The sequence below is a fragment of the Trichechus manatus genome, unplaced genomic scaffold, assembly GCF_000243295.1.
Source record: "Trichechus manatus latirostris isolate Lorelei unplaced genomic scaffold, TriManLat1.0 scaffold00001, whole genome shotgun sequence".
Lineage (NCBI taxonomy): Eukaryota > Metazoa > Chordata > Mammalia > Sirenia > Trichechidae > Trichechus > Trichechus manatus.
This window is the reverse complement of record NW_004443937.1, coordinates 10,121,941-10,140,041: the sequence shown is the minus strand read 5'-3', so window position 1 is coordinate 10,140,041 and position 18,101 is coordinate 10,121,941. Positions and strand designations below refer to the sequence as shown.

At 49.0% G+C, this 18,101-nt stretch overlaps 1 protein-coding gene across 3 annotated transcripts in view; it reads left to right on the top strand.

Annotated features, from left to right (window-relative positions):
• ATP2B2 (ATPase plasma membrane Ca2+ transporting 2) overlaps positions 1-18,101 on the top strand; it is a 203,507-nt gene that overhangs the window by 149,080 nt on the left and 36,326 nt on the right. For all 3 annotated transcript variants that reach the window (XM_004368329.1, XM_004368327.1, XM_004368328.1), the window contains 2 exons: positions 2,482-2,696; positions 7,113-7,355. In XM_004368329.1, the coding sequence (XP_004368386.1) occupies positions 2,482-2,696; positions 7,113-7,355 (458 nt within the window). The remainder of the gene's footprint in view (positions 1-2,481; positions 2,697-7,112; positions 7,356-18,101) is intronic.

Sequence of the window (18,101 nt, the reverse complement as noted above, 5' to 3'; positions counted from 1 at the left end):
CATAGCTACCAGTCTGAGTCTATACACAGTAGACGCTCAGTCAGTACTTAGTGAGGCAGAAGAAGGAAGCTGAAAGCCTGGGCTCTGGGAAACAGACCGCCTGTGTTCTTGTGCAGTTAAAGCTGTGAAAATTTGAGCAAGTAACTTCACCCAGCTCTGCACCTCCACTTCCTCATCTGCAAAATGAGGACAATGGGGGTGCCTACTTCATGGGCCCGCAGTGAGTATTAAAGGCGACCCACACACCTAGTGCTGAGTGCATGGCGGCTGGACAGGGCCAGGGGCCAGATCATGCAGGGCCTGGAGTTCCAGGCAGCCCCAGCTTTATCTTAAAGGCAGTGGGAGCCACAGAGGAGTTTTGAGCAGGGGAGGGCAGGAATGGATTTGGCTTTATGGTGACTTCCAGCTGCAGAGCAGAGATTGAAGGGTCAAGGGCAGTGCCAAAAGCCCCAGCACAACAAGCCAGGCTTCCCAACTGAGCTGGTAGCTGCAAGCGGTAGCTGGTGCGGCAGCTCTAGCCCAGGAAGCCAAGCCCAGCTGCAAGGTGAGCCCCTGCCCTGGGCCCCCTGCCCAGGGAAGGTCATGCAGACACCAAGACCTCCCCACCTAGCTTCTTGCTCCTCTGTGCTGTCTCCCAGCTCTAATTATAGGCACCGCAGCGTGGGGAAGGGAGGCAAATTACAGGCTTGGATGCCTGTATTTAAACTCAAGGCCTGGTGACAGCTCGCGGCACTGGGAGCTTGGCTTCCCACCCCTTCGACTGTCAGACAGATGCAGTGGCTCTGAGGCTCTGCAGCTGGGGCTAGGAGTGGGGAAAGATGGGCCCAGGGATTTCCTCCACCCCACCATCACCGTCACAGGCAGAAGACTCCACAGAAACAGGGCGTGGGGGACAGGAAACGAAGCAACGGGAACAGCCCATGGCCTGCAAAGTCCACGCCCATCTCCCTCCCCTGCCAAGAATGGGGTTCACAGTCAAGCATTTCTGGGTTCAAATCCCACCTCAGCCTCCCTTTTGGGCTGAATTCTTTAAAAGGAGAGCCTGAGATGGGTGGGCAAATGATTTAGTGGGGGGCAGGGGGGAGGCTCAGGTAGAACCTGTAAAGGATAAGGAGAGCCAGACAGGGCCCAGGAAGAAGCCAGAGAAAACTGAGATTCCAGGAGAAACCCCTGCCCCAGCCTGACCCCACAGGGGGGCTCTGGAGCATAATTAACCCTGCAGGTCTGTCCCCCTTGAGGCAAGGGGGCTGGACTCTTGTACATCAGCCATTGGGTACTGGCCATCAAATCGGGGGTGCACTCCCAGGCACCTCCTGATAGGGATTCCAATTCCCCAGTGCACCCTCCAGAGGAGGGGGTTGCAGGTGAGCAGTTCCCAGCAGAACCTGCGGCAGGTGGGTGGGGGGAGTGCACCCAACTGGCAGGAAGGGTACCAGGGGGTCTGGCTGGTCCCACCTGCTACAGCTACAGCGTCGCACTGACCTGTGGCCTTGGGCAAATCACTTCCTCTCTCTGAGCCTCAGTTTCCTCATATAAAAAATGGCTACCTACTGTTTCCTCTGCCTGGACTGTTCTTCCCCCAGGTCACCATAGGGCTGCACCTCCTCATCCTTCGGCTATTTGCTCAAATATCTCCTCTTCCAAGGTGCCTTCCACAGCCACCCTAGCTGAAGTAGCCACTCGCTACCATCCCGAGTCACTTCCGATCGCATCGTCCTGTCATTTTTCTTCATAGCATTTCTCTGTACCTCACGTCGTACTGTTCATGTATTTGTTTTTTTGCTTGTTGTCTGCCAAGGGCAGGGACTCTGTCTCCTTTGCTGCTTTATCCTGAGTTCCTAGAATAGGAACTACTGTGTGCCTGGCACATAGCAAGTGCTCAAAAGGAGTCTGTTGAATGAATGAGTAAATACATGATAACAACTACACCCCATTATTGTGTAAAAGCTCCATGCAAACAGTCCTTATGTATTCATATGTTGAGCACCTACTATGTGTCAGGCACTGTGCTAGGCACTTTCCATGCATTACCTCACTTGATCTTCACAAAACCGTGGGAAGCCAACATGCATCCCCATTATGTCGTTAGTTGCTGTCGAGTCACCTCTGGCTCATGGCGACATTATGTACGACAGAACGAAGTGTTGTCTGGTCACACGCCGTCTTCACGATCATTGGTGTGTTTGAGTCCATTGTTGCGGCTATTGTGTCAGTCCATCTCACGGAGGGTTTCCCTCGTTTTTGCTGACCCTCTGTTTTACCAGACATGATGCCTTGCCTGTTTCTAGTATCCCCATTGTACAGAGGAGGAAACTGGGACTGTGTGAGGATCCAATCACAAAGCAAGTGAGTGGCCGAGCTGGGATGTGAGCTCAGGTCGCCTGAACCCAGAGCCTTTGCTGCCAAGAGTTTAGCACACTTTTCCCTTCCCAGAGCCCCCTGCCCCCAAGAGTCCCCCTGAGCAGTCTCCCTGCCTTGCAGGCCTGGTGATGTCGGCCATCACGGTGATCATCCTGGTGCTCTACTTCACCGTGGACACCTTCGTGGTCAACAAGAAGCCGTGGCTGCCCGAGTGCACTCCTGTCTATGTGCAGTACTTCGTCAAGTTCTTCATCATTGGCGTGACAGTGCTGGTGGTCGCCGTGCCTGAAGGGCTCCCTCTGGCCGTCACCATCTCACTGGCCTACTCGGTGAAGGTGAGAAGGGGAAGCAGAACCAGCAGCTGACGCAGCCCCTGCCTTGGCTGAGAGGGGCTATTCCCAGCTCGGGGCCTGTGGCCAGGGTGGTCAATGGGGCAAGTGCTGGGGTTGGGAGAAGAGCTAGAGGAAGGGGTGGACACAAGTGGGAGCCCTGCGAGGATGCATGAAGAATCCCAAAACTCAGTGCCTTAGGGAGTGCAGGGGACCTGCAGCAAACCAGAAAATGATGCCCTGGCTAAAGGGATGGCCGCTACCCAGCCCAGCCATGTGTCACCCTGTGGAGATACAGGCCCAGTTTTGCCAGATCCTACATTTTTCAAGACAAGACATAAATCTGGACTTTAATATATTGTCGTTAGCAGCTGTCATGTTGGCCCCCGACTCATGGCGATCCTGTACACAATGGGATCAGACACTTGTGATCCATAGGGTTTTCATTGGCTCAAATAAATCACCAGGTCTTTTTTCCTAATCCAGCTTAGTCTGGAGGCTCTACTGAAACCTTTTCAACATGATAGCAACACACAAGCCTCCTCTGGCAGACAAGAGGTGGCTGCACTTGAAGTACATTGGCCAGGGGTCCAACCCAGGTCTCTCTTGTCTGTTAACCAAAGGTTGGAGGTTCAAGTCCACCCAGAGCCCTTGCTGCCGAGGGTTGAGCATACCTCTCACTTCCCAGAGCCTTGGCTATCTACTTCCGAAAAATCAGCCACTGAAAACCCTGTGGAGCACAGTTCTACTCTAACACGCATGGGGTTGCCGTGAGTTGAAGTCGACTCAGTGACAACTGGGACTTTAATATAAACTCGCCCTAATATAAAAGCTCCCCAGTAGGGGCTGGCTCGGGGCTTAAACACTAGCAATCAACTCAACTTTAGGGGAAAAAAAAATGTAGATGGCCAAAACCCATCCCACCAAATTTAAGCAGAAATCTGGCCATGGAAGTCATAGGCCCCAGCATAGCAATTGCAATGCTTGTGCAACTGAGCTCAGAGGTTCTCCCTAAAAGTTTGAAAGAAGTAAGCCTCAAACAAAAAGGAATCCTGATTTTATGGAAACCCTCACACCTTGGGGTACAGGCTGAAAATATAAGATTTTTTTTCTTCTTTTTTTTAACAGCTTTATCAAGATCTAATTCATATACCATACAATTCATCTATCTAAAGTGTACAATTCAGGGGTTCTCAGGATATTCCCAGAGTTGTACAGCCATCAACACTGAAAGCATAAGATGTTTTAAAATAAGTTTAAAGGCAGGGCCGATGGGTCTGTAAATGACTACTGTGGAAGCAGGAGTAACTGAGGGACATTCCTAATTTCAGCACTGATGGCAAAGCCCACCTCCACCTGCTCACAGTTGGAGCCCAGGTGTTGGGCGGAGCGGCCTGGTGTCTTGTGAGCCCTGCCAGTCCAATTCCTTTGGGGCAGCTACTTCAAGCCTGGCCTCCCTTCAGGTTCTCACAGCCCCGTCTCACTTTCTTCCCTTTTCCCCGGTGGTGCCCACCTCTGAGGGCAGGACCCTGAGCTCTGGTTACCCATGCCAGGGTGTCCTGCAGGGGAGGCAGGGCCATGTTTACAAACAAGGCGCTCACCTTGAGAAGTTGGCAGTGCTGCCAAGGACACGGTGCGCATCAGTTTCCAAGCCAGAATTTGGGCTGGACTCGCCGATGTAATTTCATACAGAAAAGAGATCTCCCGGCGGGTGCCAGAAAGTGGCAGCTCTGGGTAAAGGAGACGGCGCTTACCGTCTCCCCGTTTTAAGGTCCTCGGAGAAACTCCATCCCACAAAGCAAAGCCCAAGCAGGTCACTGCACAATGCACCTCAGGGGCCTGGGGCCCTGGGGAGGATGCGTAGGGACCCCGCAGCCACCCATCTGAGCTGGGGGTCTCCTTGAAAGTCGCACAGAATTGGTTTTGGGACTCACGTGCAAACAGACACGTTTGGCCTTCTGCGTGCTCTGCAGTTAATACCTCTAGCATCGGTGGTTTCACCTGTCTTTGGTAATGTTACCTGTGCAGTCCCTTGATAATCTCAGTGTAGCACCCCAACCCAGGAGAAGCAAATTATTCCTTCTGTGAGCCTGGGCCTACCCTCCTAGGAGCTGCCATCAACAGAACAGGGGTGACCACTTAGAGAGCAATGCCGTCCAATAGAGATAAAACGTGAGCCACGTGTATAATTTTACATTTCCTAGTAGCCGTGTTGGGGGCAGTAGTGGTTCAGTGGTAGAATTCTCACTTCCCATGCTGGAGACGCAGGTTCGATTCCAGGCCGATGCATCTCGTGCACAGCCACCACCTGTCTGTCAGTGGAGGTTTGTGTGTTGCTATGATGCTGACCCAGTTTCAGTGGAGCTTCCAGACTAAGAAGGACTAGGAAGAAAAGCCTGGAGGTCTACTTACAGAAATCAGACAACGAAAACCCTATGGATAAGAAGAGTCTGATCTACAGCGGATCATGGGGATGGCACAGGACTGGGCAGCATTTAGTTCTGTTGTGCGTGGGGTCGTCATGAATCAGGGGCCAATTCGACAAGAGCTAACAACAACAGCAAGCCATGTTAGAAAAAAAAAGTAAAAAGAAACAGAGAAAATTAATTTTAATAATATAATTTACTTAACCGAGTGTGTCCCATTTATTATTAATTCACCATGTGATCAATATGAAATTTTTAATGAGATATTTTACATTCCTTTTTTCATAATAAGTCTTCAAAATCCAATGTGTATTTTACACTTACAGCATATTTCACTTCGGACTAGCCACATTTCCAGTACCCAGTAACCAAATGTGGCTACCATACTGGGTAGCGCAAGCTTAAAAAAATCTTAAGCCCAACAGATAGACCAAAGGAATGAGCAAGGCTGTGAGTTAAACAGAGCTGGGTTCAAATCCCAGCTCTAATGCTCACAGGTATGTAATCTTGATCAAGTCACTTTGCCTCATGTTCTTCAACTGCCAAAATGGATTACAAGAATCCTTGCAAATCTCATGGGATTCTTAGAACATCAGACAAGAAAATAAATGCAGAAGGGCTTTGCAAGATATAAAGTGTGTTGCAGCTTCAAATTGCTGTTGATCATCCATTCAACATACATTTATTGTTACTATTATCACAAATTATAATAAGAGAAACTGCAATGGCATATAATCCTACCAATACTCATTTTTTAGTAACATAAACTTCTATTAAAATTATACTAATTGTGATTCATTTTTACCCTTGTTACAAAGAGTTATAGTGAGCAAGAATAAAGGAAATTACATTCCTAGGCACAGACCAGAACTCAATCTGACTCAGCCTCTCTCAGCTTTTCACGTCCCTCCTTGCCAGATAGGGTCACTATGTCAGCAGGGCCTGCATGAAGAATGGTGGTTTCCTGAGAATTATTTTATTTGCATTATTTACTTGAGTACCTGGAAGACGCTAGGGGGAACAGCCGGGGCAGAGAGAAAAGGAGGCGTATAAAAGAAAATAGATAATAACATGTATAGTGGGATTTCATTTTTTGTTATAAATAAAAAAGAAAGGTTGTTGCTATATAAGAAAATGTATCAGTTCTGGGTGGTAGCATTATGGCTAATTTGTTTTCTTTTTCCTTTTCGTGTATCTATATTTAAAGTGAGTTTTGTGGCGTTTATTATGTGAGTAGTAACACATGTTCATTGTAGAAAAACAGGATCTACAGATGTAAAAAAGAAGACAATAAAAGTCTCCTGTAATTCCACCACACAGAGATAATTACATTATGATGTATCTTTCCGGATATTTTATATGTGTATAAGCACATATGCAGCCCCCGGGTGGCGATTCAAATCCACTCAGAGGCACCTTGGCAGAAAGGCATGGTGATCTACTTCCAAAAAATCAGCCACTGAAAACCCTGTGGAGCACAGTTCTACTCTGACACCCATGGGGTCGCCGTGAGTCAGACTCGACGGCCACCAACAACAACAACGATATAGCCTACATTTATTACGTTTGGTGAAGTCAAAGTGATCGTGAAAACCAGGCAACGGTGAAAGATGGTACATTTCAGAAACTCCATGACCAAATATGGAACAGTTATTTAAGTTATAGCATAAGGAAAAAAAAAATTGAAGTAGTCAGTGAGGACCCAATCTTAATTTATTGTATCTTTCCTGAAGAATGTAGATTACTTATGTAATCAGAAGTAATAAAGACAATGAAGCAAATATTTTAAATGGCTCAGAAAGTGAAAGAGAAGGAAAAGGATCACACACAGAAATCCAGAAATTCCGCATGTAGGAGGGGGCAACCCCCAAGGTCCTCTGCCTGTGTAGGAAGCAAAGGGCCACCCGTGGGAGCTCTGCCTCATTTATTGCGTGTTTACCCAAAGCCCCCAGCTCCCTCTGCTCACTGTCACCTTCTCACCTCCCTCTGCCCCCAGAAAATGATGAAGGACAACAACCTGGTGCGCCACCTGGATGCCTGTGAGACCATGGGCAATGCCACGGCCATCTGCTCGGACAAGACTGGCACGCTGACCACCAACCGCATGACGGTGGTACAGGCCTACATCGGTGACGTCCACTACAAGGAGATCCCCGACCCCAGCTCCATCAACGCCAAGACCATGGAGCTGCTAGTCAACGCCATCGCCATCAACAGCGCCTACACCACTAAGGTCCTGGTAAGTGGTGCCAGCCGCAGTCACTAAAGGGAGCCACTAGAGGGAGTGACATCCATGGGATGATGCAGAAATACTGGGCAGGTTGAGCAAAGTGATTCATGGTTTTCGTTTTGTTTTGTTTTTTTATTGTGGTAAATACATATGTAACAAAACAGTCGCCATTCCAGCTTTCTTCGTGTGTACGATTCCGTGACACTAATTATGTTCATCGTGTTGTTCAACCATCAGCATGTTCCATTTCCAAACTTTTCCATCACCCTTAACAGAAGCTCAGTGTCCTCGAAGCAATGAATCCTCCTTTCCCACCTGCTCCTGGTAACCACTAACAAACTTTGGTCTCTATACATTTGCCTATTCTAGATATTTCATGTAAGTGGGATCATACAGTATTTGTTCTTTTGTAACTGATTTATTTCACTCGGCACAGTTTTCAAGGTTCATCCATGTTGTAGAATGTATCAGAACTTATTTCTCTTTATGGCTGAGAAATATTCCCACATTTTGCTTATCCATTCATCTGTTGATGGACACTTAGGATGTTTCCACCTTTAAACTGTTGTGAATAATACTGCAATGAACATTGGTGTACAAGTATCGGTTTACGTTCCTGCTTTCAATTCTTTTGGATATATACCTAGGAGTGGAATTGCTGGTTCACATGGTAATTCTATGTTTAACTTTTTGAGGAACCACTAAACTGTGATTTGTGTTTTTAAATCCTTCTGATATTTTTGGGAATGATCAGAGAGTGAGCAACTTGTTTCTCTTTTACTTAGTATTCCATTGACCTTGCTATGTTTGTGTGACTGTATTAGTCAGAGTTCTCCAGAGAAACAGAACCAATAGGAGATAGATATATATTTCTTTATAGTGGACATCGCCAATGTAGGCCTGCACCACTGTCATGCAATATATACCTATATATGCAGTAGGTAAGTAGGTAGGTAGAGATTTATTTTAAAGAATTGGCTCACTTGATTGTGGGGCAGAGAAGTCCAAAATCCATAGGCCAAGCAGATTGGAAACTTCAGCAATCTTGAGTCTGAAATCCATAGGCCAGGCAGACTAGAAACTCTAGCAGGATGTTTACGCTACAGTCTTGAGGCAAAATCTTTCTCCCTTGGGAAACCTTGGTTTTTGCTCTTGAGGTCTTCAACTGATTGGATGAGGCCCACCCACATCACAGAGGGTAATCTGCTTTACTTAAAGTCAGCTGATTGTAAATGTCAACCATATGTAAATACCTTCATAGCAACGTCTAGACTAGTGTTCGCCCAAACAACTGGGCATCATAGCCTAGCCATGTTGACAAGTAAATTAACCTTAACAATGACAAAAAAAAAAAAAGGGATTGTTTTTGTGTTTTTTAAATCCTGTCATTGACCCTTCCCAAAAACAAAAACTTTTTATTAGCTAGATTTTGCTACATAACAAACTACCCCAAAACTTAGTGACTCAAAATAAAACCACATATTTATCTCACAATTCTGTAGGTCAACAGTGCAGGCTGGGCTTCCTCATGTATCCGTGGTGGTTCCAGTGGAGGCTTTGCTGATTTTGGCAGGACTGTAGGCTGATCTAGGATGGCCTGCTCTGTGTAGTCTCACCTTCTCCAGCAGGCTAATCTGGGCTTGTTCACATGCTGACAACAGGATTCCAAGAGAAAGAGCAGAAGTGTGCAAGCCCTCTTGAGGCCAAGACTCTGAACTGGCCCAGAATCACTTCACTGCAGACGCAGGAGGGGAAAGTGGACTCCACCTCTTGATGGAAGTAGCTGCAAAGTCACTTTGCAAAGGGGATGGATTCAGAGAGGCGAATAACTGTGGCCATTTTCATAATCTACCACAGAAGATATTGTTAGTAATAGCAGTAGTATTACTAGTTTTGATGAGAAAAACTCTCATATTACTGTCTCAGCTAAGCTGCCTGGACTCATCATGCTGTTATCCTTATTGGGTTGAGAAGCACAGGTTGTCTTTTCATAATTAGGCAGCATTTAAGTCAAGAGAAACATGAGTTTGCCCATCCAGATGTCAGCTCCAGCCAGATGTCGGGCATTCCTGCCGAGTGAGCATCTGGGGGATCCGCTGCACTCTTTTGCTTTGCCTCCAAATGTGCCCTAGCCCTGACCTCTCCCTTCTGCCAATGAGCCAGCTCCAGCCTTCCCAATCAGGCTGGGTTTGTGCGAACCACCAGCTGCTTTATTCAAATGGGGAGAAGAGCATGAGTCAGCAGCAAGGGTCCCAGAGCTGGTGTTGGGAAGAGGGGAGGCGGCTCTGCCCACAGACACTGGGGCTGCAAGAACAGCATACTCCACTGCAGCTCAGCAGCCACCGCCTCACTCTTGAGCTGCCGACGACGGAGGCAGAATTCATAAAAGGGGAAAGTAGGTCGGGACAACACGTGCCAACGTGTGACAGAGAACCCTGGGGCTAATACCCAGAAGTGACGATTTTTGTCTTCTTCCCCCCCTCCCCTCCTCCCCCTCCCCATCTGGGAATCAAGGGAGATCAGGGATACTCTATTCTGCTCCCCAGCCTTCCTAAAATAACTGAGGTACTGTGAATGATCTCGTCCTGCCCACATGGCAGAGAGGGAGCAAGGCGACTCCCAGAGCAGGCTTCAGGTGGGGGGGTGGGGGCCCGCGGTGGGCAGAGCCCTGTGAGGTGGGCTTGGATTGAGATGTATCTTATTGAACTACAGCAAAAGGGAGTTCTAGGATCTACCGAGAGGGCTGCGGAAGTATCTCCACGGCAAGAAGTCTCAATTAGGGTTCCGTAGCACTGGCAGCAAACTAAAACCTCATTTGCAGGTGTTGGCTGATTGAGTCTGGGCGTCTAGGTGGCATCGAGGACAGGGGTCAGATGGTCCACCTGGGGAGAATGTGTAGCTGCTGAGACAGGAGAGAGTTGGGTGACCAGAGAACAGGGATCCTTGGTTTATAACCCAAGCCAAGTCACTGGCCCTTCCGGGCACCAGTGTCCCCTTCTGTCCCTTGAACCCAGACATCCTAGGATCCCTGAGCCTCACTTTCTTGGTCTTTCCAGGCTCTTGTTGCCTGGGGCTGACATCCATAGGTATGGTAGGGACAGCAGAGGGCCCTGGTATGACTGGGTAGTGGTTAAAGCTCATACTGTGAAGGCAGATGGCCTGGGTTCAAATCCCTCACTAGCTGTGTGAGTGTTACTTAACTTCTCCATGCCTCAGTTTCTTGGGGAAATAATAGACTTGTTGTGAGGGTGAAATGAGTTAATAAGTGGAAAGTGCCTGGCTCATATACAGCACTTCAACATGATTAGTGATGTCATTGTTGTTATTCTGCCATAAAATTACCCACTGAAAGGGAAGTCCGCTTGTAGCATTGCAGAGGCTAACAAATAAATAAGTAGACAGCATAGACATAGGGCTAGCGAGGGAAAGGGTTTTGCCCAAAGTCACACAGGCGGTTAGTGGCAAAGCCAATCTAGAATCCCTGCATCCTGGCTCCCATGCCCTGGATACCCTGAAGCCAGCTATTGAGTTAGGATGCCCAGACCAGGTTCTTGGTTGTTGAGAACCAATCCTGCAGCATCTTTTGCCTACTGTGGTCTTAGGAAGGGAAGCCTGGGGTCCAGAGGCCAGGGACTGCCTCCTGGGCCCAGATGAAGACTGTGAAGATGTAGGGGTTGCTCAGTACAGGCAAGAGGTCTAGCCACTCACCAAACCAAGCTGGGAAATCTAGACTGCAAGACTTCCTGACACATGCAAGAGGAGACAGGGCAGGAAAGGCATGCATTGTCCTCCCCATGCTACCCTCAGCTTTGACTGGAAAATGAACCTGGCCTAGGGCTCCCACACGTGTATTTCCCCCTCCACAATACCACTAATTCCTCTGTATCTTCTTGCTGTCTGATGCCCCAGGAGGCTGTGGGCTCCTTGAAAACTGAGTTATCTCTGTGCCCCTGGGCATAGGCTCCTGGGAAATACTGGGTGGATGAGTGGGTGGGTAAGTAGGTAAGGTAAGTGAATTGATGTGTGAATAAATGGATAGATGTGTAAATGGTGGGATGACGTGTAGGTAGGGAGAGGAATAGATGGGTGGGTGGATAAGTGGATGGATGGGTGCATGCATGGATGCATGGATGGATGGATGGGTAGATAGGTGGATGGATGGATGGACAGATAGACGGATGGACAGCTGGATGTGTGGATAGACGGATGGATGGATGTGTGGATGGTTGGGTGGGTCAATATGAATGGGGGGTCTCAGAACAGAATTGATACCTTTACCTTCTGCTTTCCTCTTCTTGTAGTAGCAAGAGGTAGGAGTTGGCCCCAGACTCAGTCCCATGGACAGCACTAGTGCTCTCTTAGCACCTCCAGCGTACTCATTTGGTTTCTTCTGCAACCTCCCTCAGCCAGCCTGGTTGCACTGATCCTGAGACCTTCTGATTAGCTAGTACCTTCTGTCTAAAAAGGAAAATACTAGATGAGGGTGGGTTGTGTGAGTGTAGTCTACATGGACTCACAAACCTAGAGACCACCTACTCAAGCTCCTTCATTTTACTCTGAGGCCCAGAAAGGAAAAGGGCCTTGTCCCCAGGCACTCCGTTAGTGAAGTTAGAACCCAGATGTCCTGACACTCAGTACAGGAAGCAATGGTTAAGAGCTCTGAAGTCAAACAGGCCAGGGTTCAAACCCTAGCTCCAGCACTCACCACCTGTGTAACCCTGAGCAGGTTATTTAATCTCTCTGAGCCTTCGTTTTCCAATCTGTGAAGTGATCATATAGTGAATCATAATTGCTAACATTCACTTGTTAGCCACCATCGAGTCAACCCCCAACTCATGACGACCCCATGTACAAGAGGATCAGACTCTTGTTATCCATGGGGTTTCCACTGGTTGATTTTTGGAAGTAGAACTTCAAGCCTTTCTTCCTAGTCAGTCTTAATCTGAAAGCTCTGCTGAAACCTGCTCAGCATCATAGAAACATGCAAGCCTCCACTGACAGACGGGTGGTGGCCGTGCATGAGGTGCATTGGCCAGGATTCGAACCTGGGTCTCCCACATGGAAGGTGAGAATTCTACCACTGAACCATCACTGCCTCCAACATTCACTTAGCCAGGCTCAATGCTAAGTGCTTAACATATGCTGTCTTGTACGACAACCCATGAAGTAGGTGATATCGCATCTCCAGTTCATAGATAAGGACACTATAGCTGAGAGCAGTTAAGGGACATGCCCAGAGTCTCACAGTGGATAAGAGGCCCAGCCTATCTGACACCGAGCCTGTGCAGCTCACCGCTCCATGCCCACCCACCGGGGCAGCTCTGTGCCTGCCTCAAGGGTTGCTGTGAAGGTCAAATGAGGCCATGCACACAGGGCACTCAGCACAGTGCTTGGCACGTAGTAAGTGCTCAGCTCACGTTAGTTATTATTCTGTCATCATTTCTGAGCTTGGCCTCTCTGCAGTGAGTTTTTGCCAGCCACTAACTTGCTTGACCCTCCACATTCTTTTCAGATAATCAGGGCAAATAGGACCATTCCCATCTTGCAGCTAAAAAAAACGGAGTTGTGGAAACATCAATGACCTGCCCTGAGTTGGACCCAGAGCCCAGAAATTCTAGAGGCGTTCCCCAAGCAGGCGAGGGGCAAGGGCATCCAAGGCAGAGGGAAAGCTGCCATCGAGTTGGCCCCCGACTCATGAGGACCTCACGTACAATGGGATCAGAACCTTGTGATCCTTGGGGTTTCCATTGCCTGAGACCTGAAGATACAGGACTCATTTTGGAAACAATGGGTGGTCTGTGACCTGAGTATTACTACCAGGCCGGAATGATGAGAGGGGAGGCTGGGAGGGCTGGGGCAAACTCAGGGACAGCAGATAAGCTCTTCATAGGCTTTCTCATCACCGAGCTCAGAAAAACCACTCCAGGCACGGGAGAGGGTGGTGCAAGGCTGCGGGCAGGGAGGCCAAGAGCTAGCCTCCCTCAGAGAAGCCAGCCTCCCTCAGAGAAGCCAGCCTCCCTCCCAGCCCCCATCACCTCTGACGATGGTGGAGGCTCTGTTCTTCCCACCATGTTTCTACTCATTAGGAACTGAACTTGCCCTCCAAGGGAAGCTCCATGAATCATCTTTTAGTCAGAAATTGCTTCCCTGCCTAAGAAATGCTGGCACACCCTCAGATTTCCTTTGTCATCTCCGACTCTTTGAACATCTAGATTTCCACTAGTTCCTCCTCCCGGCCCCGCTGCTGCTCAGAGCACAGCTGAGCTTGAAGATGGAAATAGCTCTCTCCTCACACGGTTGAGGCCCTGCACTTTCTCGGGAAAACAATTTCCTCTTCCACCTACATTTATCCTGCAACCTGAAGCCACCCGAGAGGACGTTCATGTTGTATTTTATGAGGCCTCTTTTAAAGTAGGTTGACACAGTGGTTGAGATTTGAATTACTGAACTGAGGATGAGTTTTTGCTGAGCTGATTTTTTTTGGGGGGGGCGGTGGGTATTCATGGCCTATTTCTGAACACATAAGCTATGGAGAGAAAAACAAATATCCCTGGAGTCCCTGAAATGTTTCCAGAGGGAGGAGCCAAGAAGGATCTCCTTCGCTGGACACTTTTCCTGAATAAATAAGCCAAGCTTCACCTGATTAGAAAACCCAAGTCCTCAGCATACCCTGTTCCGAAAATGAGGGGGCCGTGATGCCACCGGCCCCCAGGAAGCCCCAATATCTCCAGAAAGACAGGGAGGGTCTGCTTTATTGTGTTTCCCATAAATCTTAGAACCGGGGCAGATGGCAGGGGCCGAGGAGAAGGGCGGAGGTAGGGGAAGTGACTCTGAGAAGTAGAAACAAACCTTGAACTCAGATCTCCTGGCTCCAAGCCCAGGGCTCAATCTAATATTCTAATGAATCTCCAAGTCCCCCTGAGTCAGGCCATGCCCTGGACTGGGCTCCGGCGAAGCCAGGGGTGCCAGGAGGTACGGAAGACCCTGGCAGTGACGGTGTAGAACTTTAAGATAGTGGTAGGGGGTGAAGTTCTGGGGTCTGAACATCCCAGGGAGGCAGGGATCCTCCTGTTGGTTTCAACAACCAGTTTTGGTTTTGGTTTCTTGCAAACACCAACTCTGGGAGAAGAGTTTAAAGCAAACGACCCAGATGGGAATTCCAATTTTTGACAGAGCTGTTAACCCCTGTGGTCCACCCCACTCACCAGCACACGTACCCAAGGAGTTTGCTTTCCAGCAGTGTCACCACATTGCAGGGGGTTCCCATGGCCCCGTGTGGGCTTGTCCTGGTGTGTCTTCCTGGACACCCGCACCAATGTGGGGCCTCCCCAGCCTCCGGAGAAGACCCTGTGACTCCCTGGCAGGGCTTTCCTCTTTCACAATCCTTAGCAGCCTGGCACCCAAGAAGCTCCTGGGGAAGACAGACCCTTAGGTGACAATTCTAGAGGCCAAACTTCTGCCAAAATTCCGTCCTATCTTGCCCTCCCATTGGCAGCACCTCCCACATACGAACACAGAATCATTCATTTATCCAGCAAACATTTGTTGGATACCCCCCTGCCCCATGCTAAAGCTGGGGTAAAGGGATGGGCAGAACACACACAGCCCCTGCCTTCCTGGTCTCTAAACCAGTCACCAACCGGGTCACTAATGAAAAGACGATCTCAAATGCTAGCGAGGAAGCAGGGGCTGCTGGGAGAGCATGTGCTATGGGGCTCAGAGCCAGGAATGCCTGCGGTCACACCCTAGCTCTGCCACTTACTAGTGTGACCTAGCCTTTCTGGGCCTCACTTTCCACAACTGTAAAATGGGAATAACAACAGTCTCTGCCTCCTAGGGAGTTGTGATGATGCTTGTGAAGAGCTTAGTAAAGTGGTGAGCACATAGTGTTGTTAGCTGCCACTGAGTCAGCCTCCAACTCATGGAAACCCCGTGCACAATGGAACAGAATGCTGCCTGGTCCTGTGCCATCCCCATGATTTGCTGTGAATCGGACCATTATGATCCATAGAGTTTTCACTGGCTGATTTTCAGAAGTAGATCGCCAGGCCTTTTTTCCTAGTCCATCTTAGTCTGGAAGCTCCGCTGAAACCTGTTCAGCATCATAGCAATACGCAAGTGGGGTTGATGACAGACAGGTGGTGACTGTCCGTGAAGTGCATTGGCTAGAATGAACCCTGGTCTCCTACGTGGAAGATAAGAATTCTACCACTCCATCAATGTTCCCTGAGCACACAGTAGGCACTCAAAAAATGGTCGTTGCTGCTGCTGTTGAGGTTGGATTTGTGGTTCACCTGGGGGTGTCAGGGAAGTCTTTGCAGCCAGTGCCTATCCTCGAAGGATGAGCAGGAGCTGGGTAGGTCACAAGAGATGGCCAATTAGCATAAAGTCATTTTCTAACTCATTCAGAAAAATCATCATATTGCAATTCCCGAAGCTGTGGAGTTTTTTATCTCATTTTTGCAGATGTAATTTATAACTCGTAGCTTTTCAAGTCATCATTCATTGATCTCAGCCCAATTTGCTCCCCAGCATCCCACAACAGGAGCATGAATTGACCTCTCAAAGTTACGGCCTTGGCTGCACCCAGCATCCCCAAGGGCTGAGCACCCCCACAGGGAAATGTGGAGGATGAATCTCCGAACTGGGAATCAGGAGGCTTGGGGGCCAGCCTCAGGCCTGGTATTCCCCAGGCTGTGGCTTCCAGCAAGTCACTTCCCTCCCTGGGCCTGTTTCCTCCCTCTCAAAATAGGAACACCACCAACGCCTTCACTTCCTTACAGAGTTGGAGCCCTGGAGGCAAAAAGGCTCTTGTAGAGTCTACAGCAAGACCAAAGCCTCTGGGTTTGTCAGAATAAAAAGCCAAAAGAAAAAAGGAGGAGGGCCCCTGCTTCTTAGTACCGCATGTGGGCGATTTCAGATCTTAAGTTCAGAGGAACAAACTGAATTACGGAGGAGGCAGCTCTGCCATTTGCAGCCGTGGATTGTTTCAAATTCTTTTAGAGGAAAATTAAAATATTTCACAGAGGGTAATAAAATGCCGGGTGTTTTGCAGGCATGACTGTTCTGTTCTCTTGGGCAAATAACTAATTAGGCATTTTTATTTAAGTCCTCCACGCCGTCATTTGCTTTCATTAGCGGAGGAAAATAAATTGCTGTGGAAAATACATAAACCTCTGGAACTCTCCAGAAGATTGATTATAAAATTGCAAATAAATAAATAAATAAAGTTTAAGAGCACAACATAACAGCATATGGCAGAAACAAAGGGAAGTGCATAGAATATCTTTTCCCAAATGCTAGAAATGGGAATCTGTATCAGAGTTCTCTGCTTCCCGATCAGATCTCATCTGGAGCGGGTAGCCTTAACAAGGCACCAAATGGTGGAGATGTCACTCAGCCTGGCCGTGGGAGCTGGGGAGGGTACCCTGAACCTGGCCCCCCACCCATGGCTCCCAGCCCCGCCCCACTGAGGGACCCCAAACCCTTCCTCGCCCTGCCATCCCTCACCACAGCCTGCTTTAAGGAAAGGTTTGGGTGCTCTCTCTGCCAGAGATCATATGCCCCAACCTCTACATTTTACAGACAGGGAAACTGAGGTCATGGGCTTAGGGTCTAAGTCTCTTTCCTTCCCTGCATCCCTGGGTCTCTGGACCACTGGGACTGAGGGTCAGTTTCAATGCCCATGTCCCCACAGGGCTCAGGTCTGCTCCGTGGGCCTGAGCCCTGACTGTAGAAGCAGGGAGTGGGTCAGGGACATGTCTGGGAGCTGACGGAGGGTCGGCCCTGTCCCCTGTACAGCCTGGCCATGCTGGCATCTTCTCGAGTTTGTTCACCTTCTTCCTGCCTGGTCTGCTCTTTTCCGCAACACAAGTGAGGTGGAGGGTGAGGATCCAGAGGGCTCCTAGGGCAAGGCTGGTCTGAAACCCATGAACAGCCATTAGTGGGGGACCCAGGCACATTCATGGGGATTTCTTCCTCTTCAAAATCTCTTTAGGGTTTGGATTTATCTGGGGCGGCTTTTTCCCACTCCCAGATCTACCTCCACCTGAGTTGCTGCATATGAATTTTCTTTTAGTAGCATGCGTGGGCATGTGCATGGGCGTGCAGGTGTGTGGGAGGTGAATTTGCATGCAAATCTGAACTCCCCCCAGCTGCCTGCCAATCCCACCATCAGAGCTCACGTGGGGCACCTTGTCTCACCTGTTCACCTGTGCCCCCCTCACCACACTGGCCTTTCACTGAGCCATCAGCTAACAATTAGTAAGTGCCTACTGTATGCTGGGCTCTGTGCTAGCCCTGAAAACCTAGAGAGGAGGAGACCCCAACTCTTACTCTTTCAAACCATCCTGTTTTGAAAGAGAAGGAGATATTTGAGCTATTTGAGATATTTGAGGAGTTTGCCTGGCAGGCAAGGGGAAGGACGGTACAGAGAAGGAACAGCAGAGGCAGAGGCACAGAGGTATGGAGCAGTCTGTGTTCAGCAGCCACACAAGGAAGAGGAGGGGCTGGGGAGATGCAGTGAGAGTCTGGCGGGCAGGAGCTTGTGGTATTCCTAGAGCCCCAGCACCTGCCACTTCTTGTTAAGTGCCATTGAGTCAGTTTCGACTCATAGCAACGCCTTGTGACAAAGTAGAACTGCCCCCATAGAGTTTTCTAGGCTGTAATCTTTACAGGAGCAGATCACCAGGTCTTCTGCCACAGCACTGCTGGGTAGGTTCAAACTGCCAACCTTTTGGTTAGCAGCTGAGCACT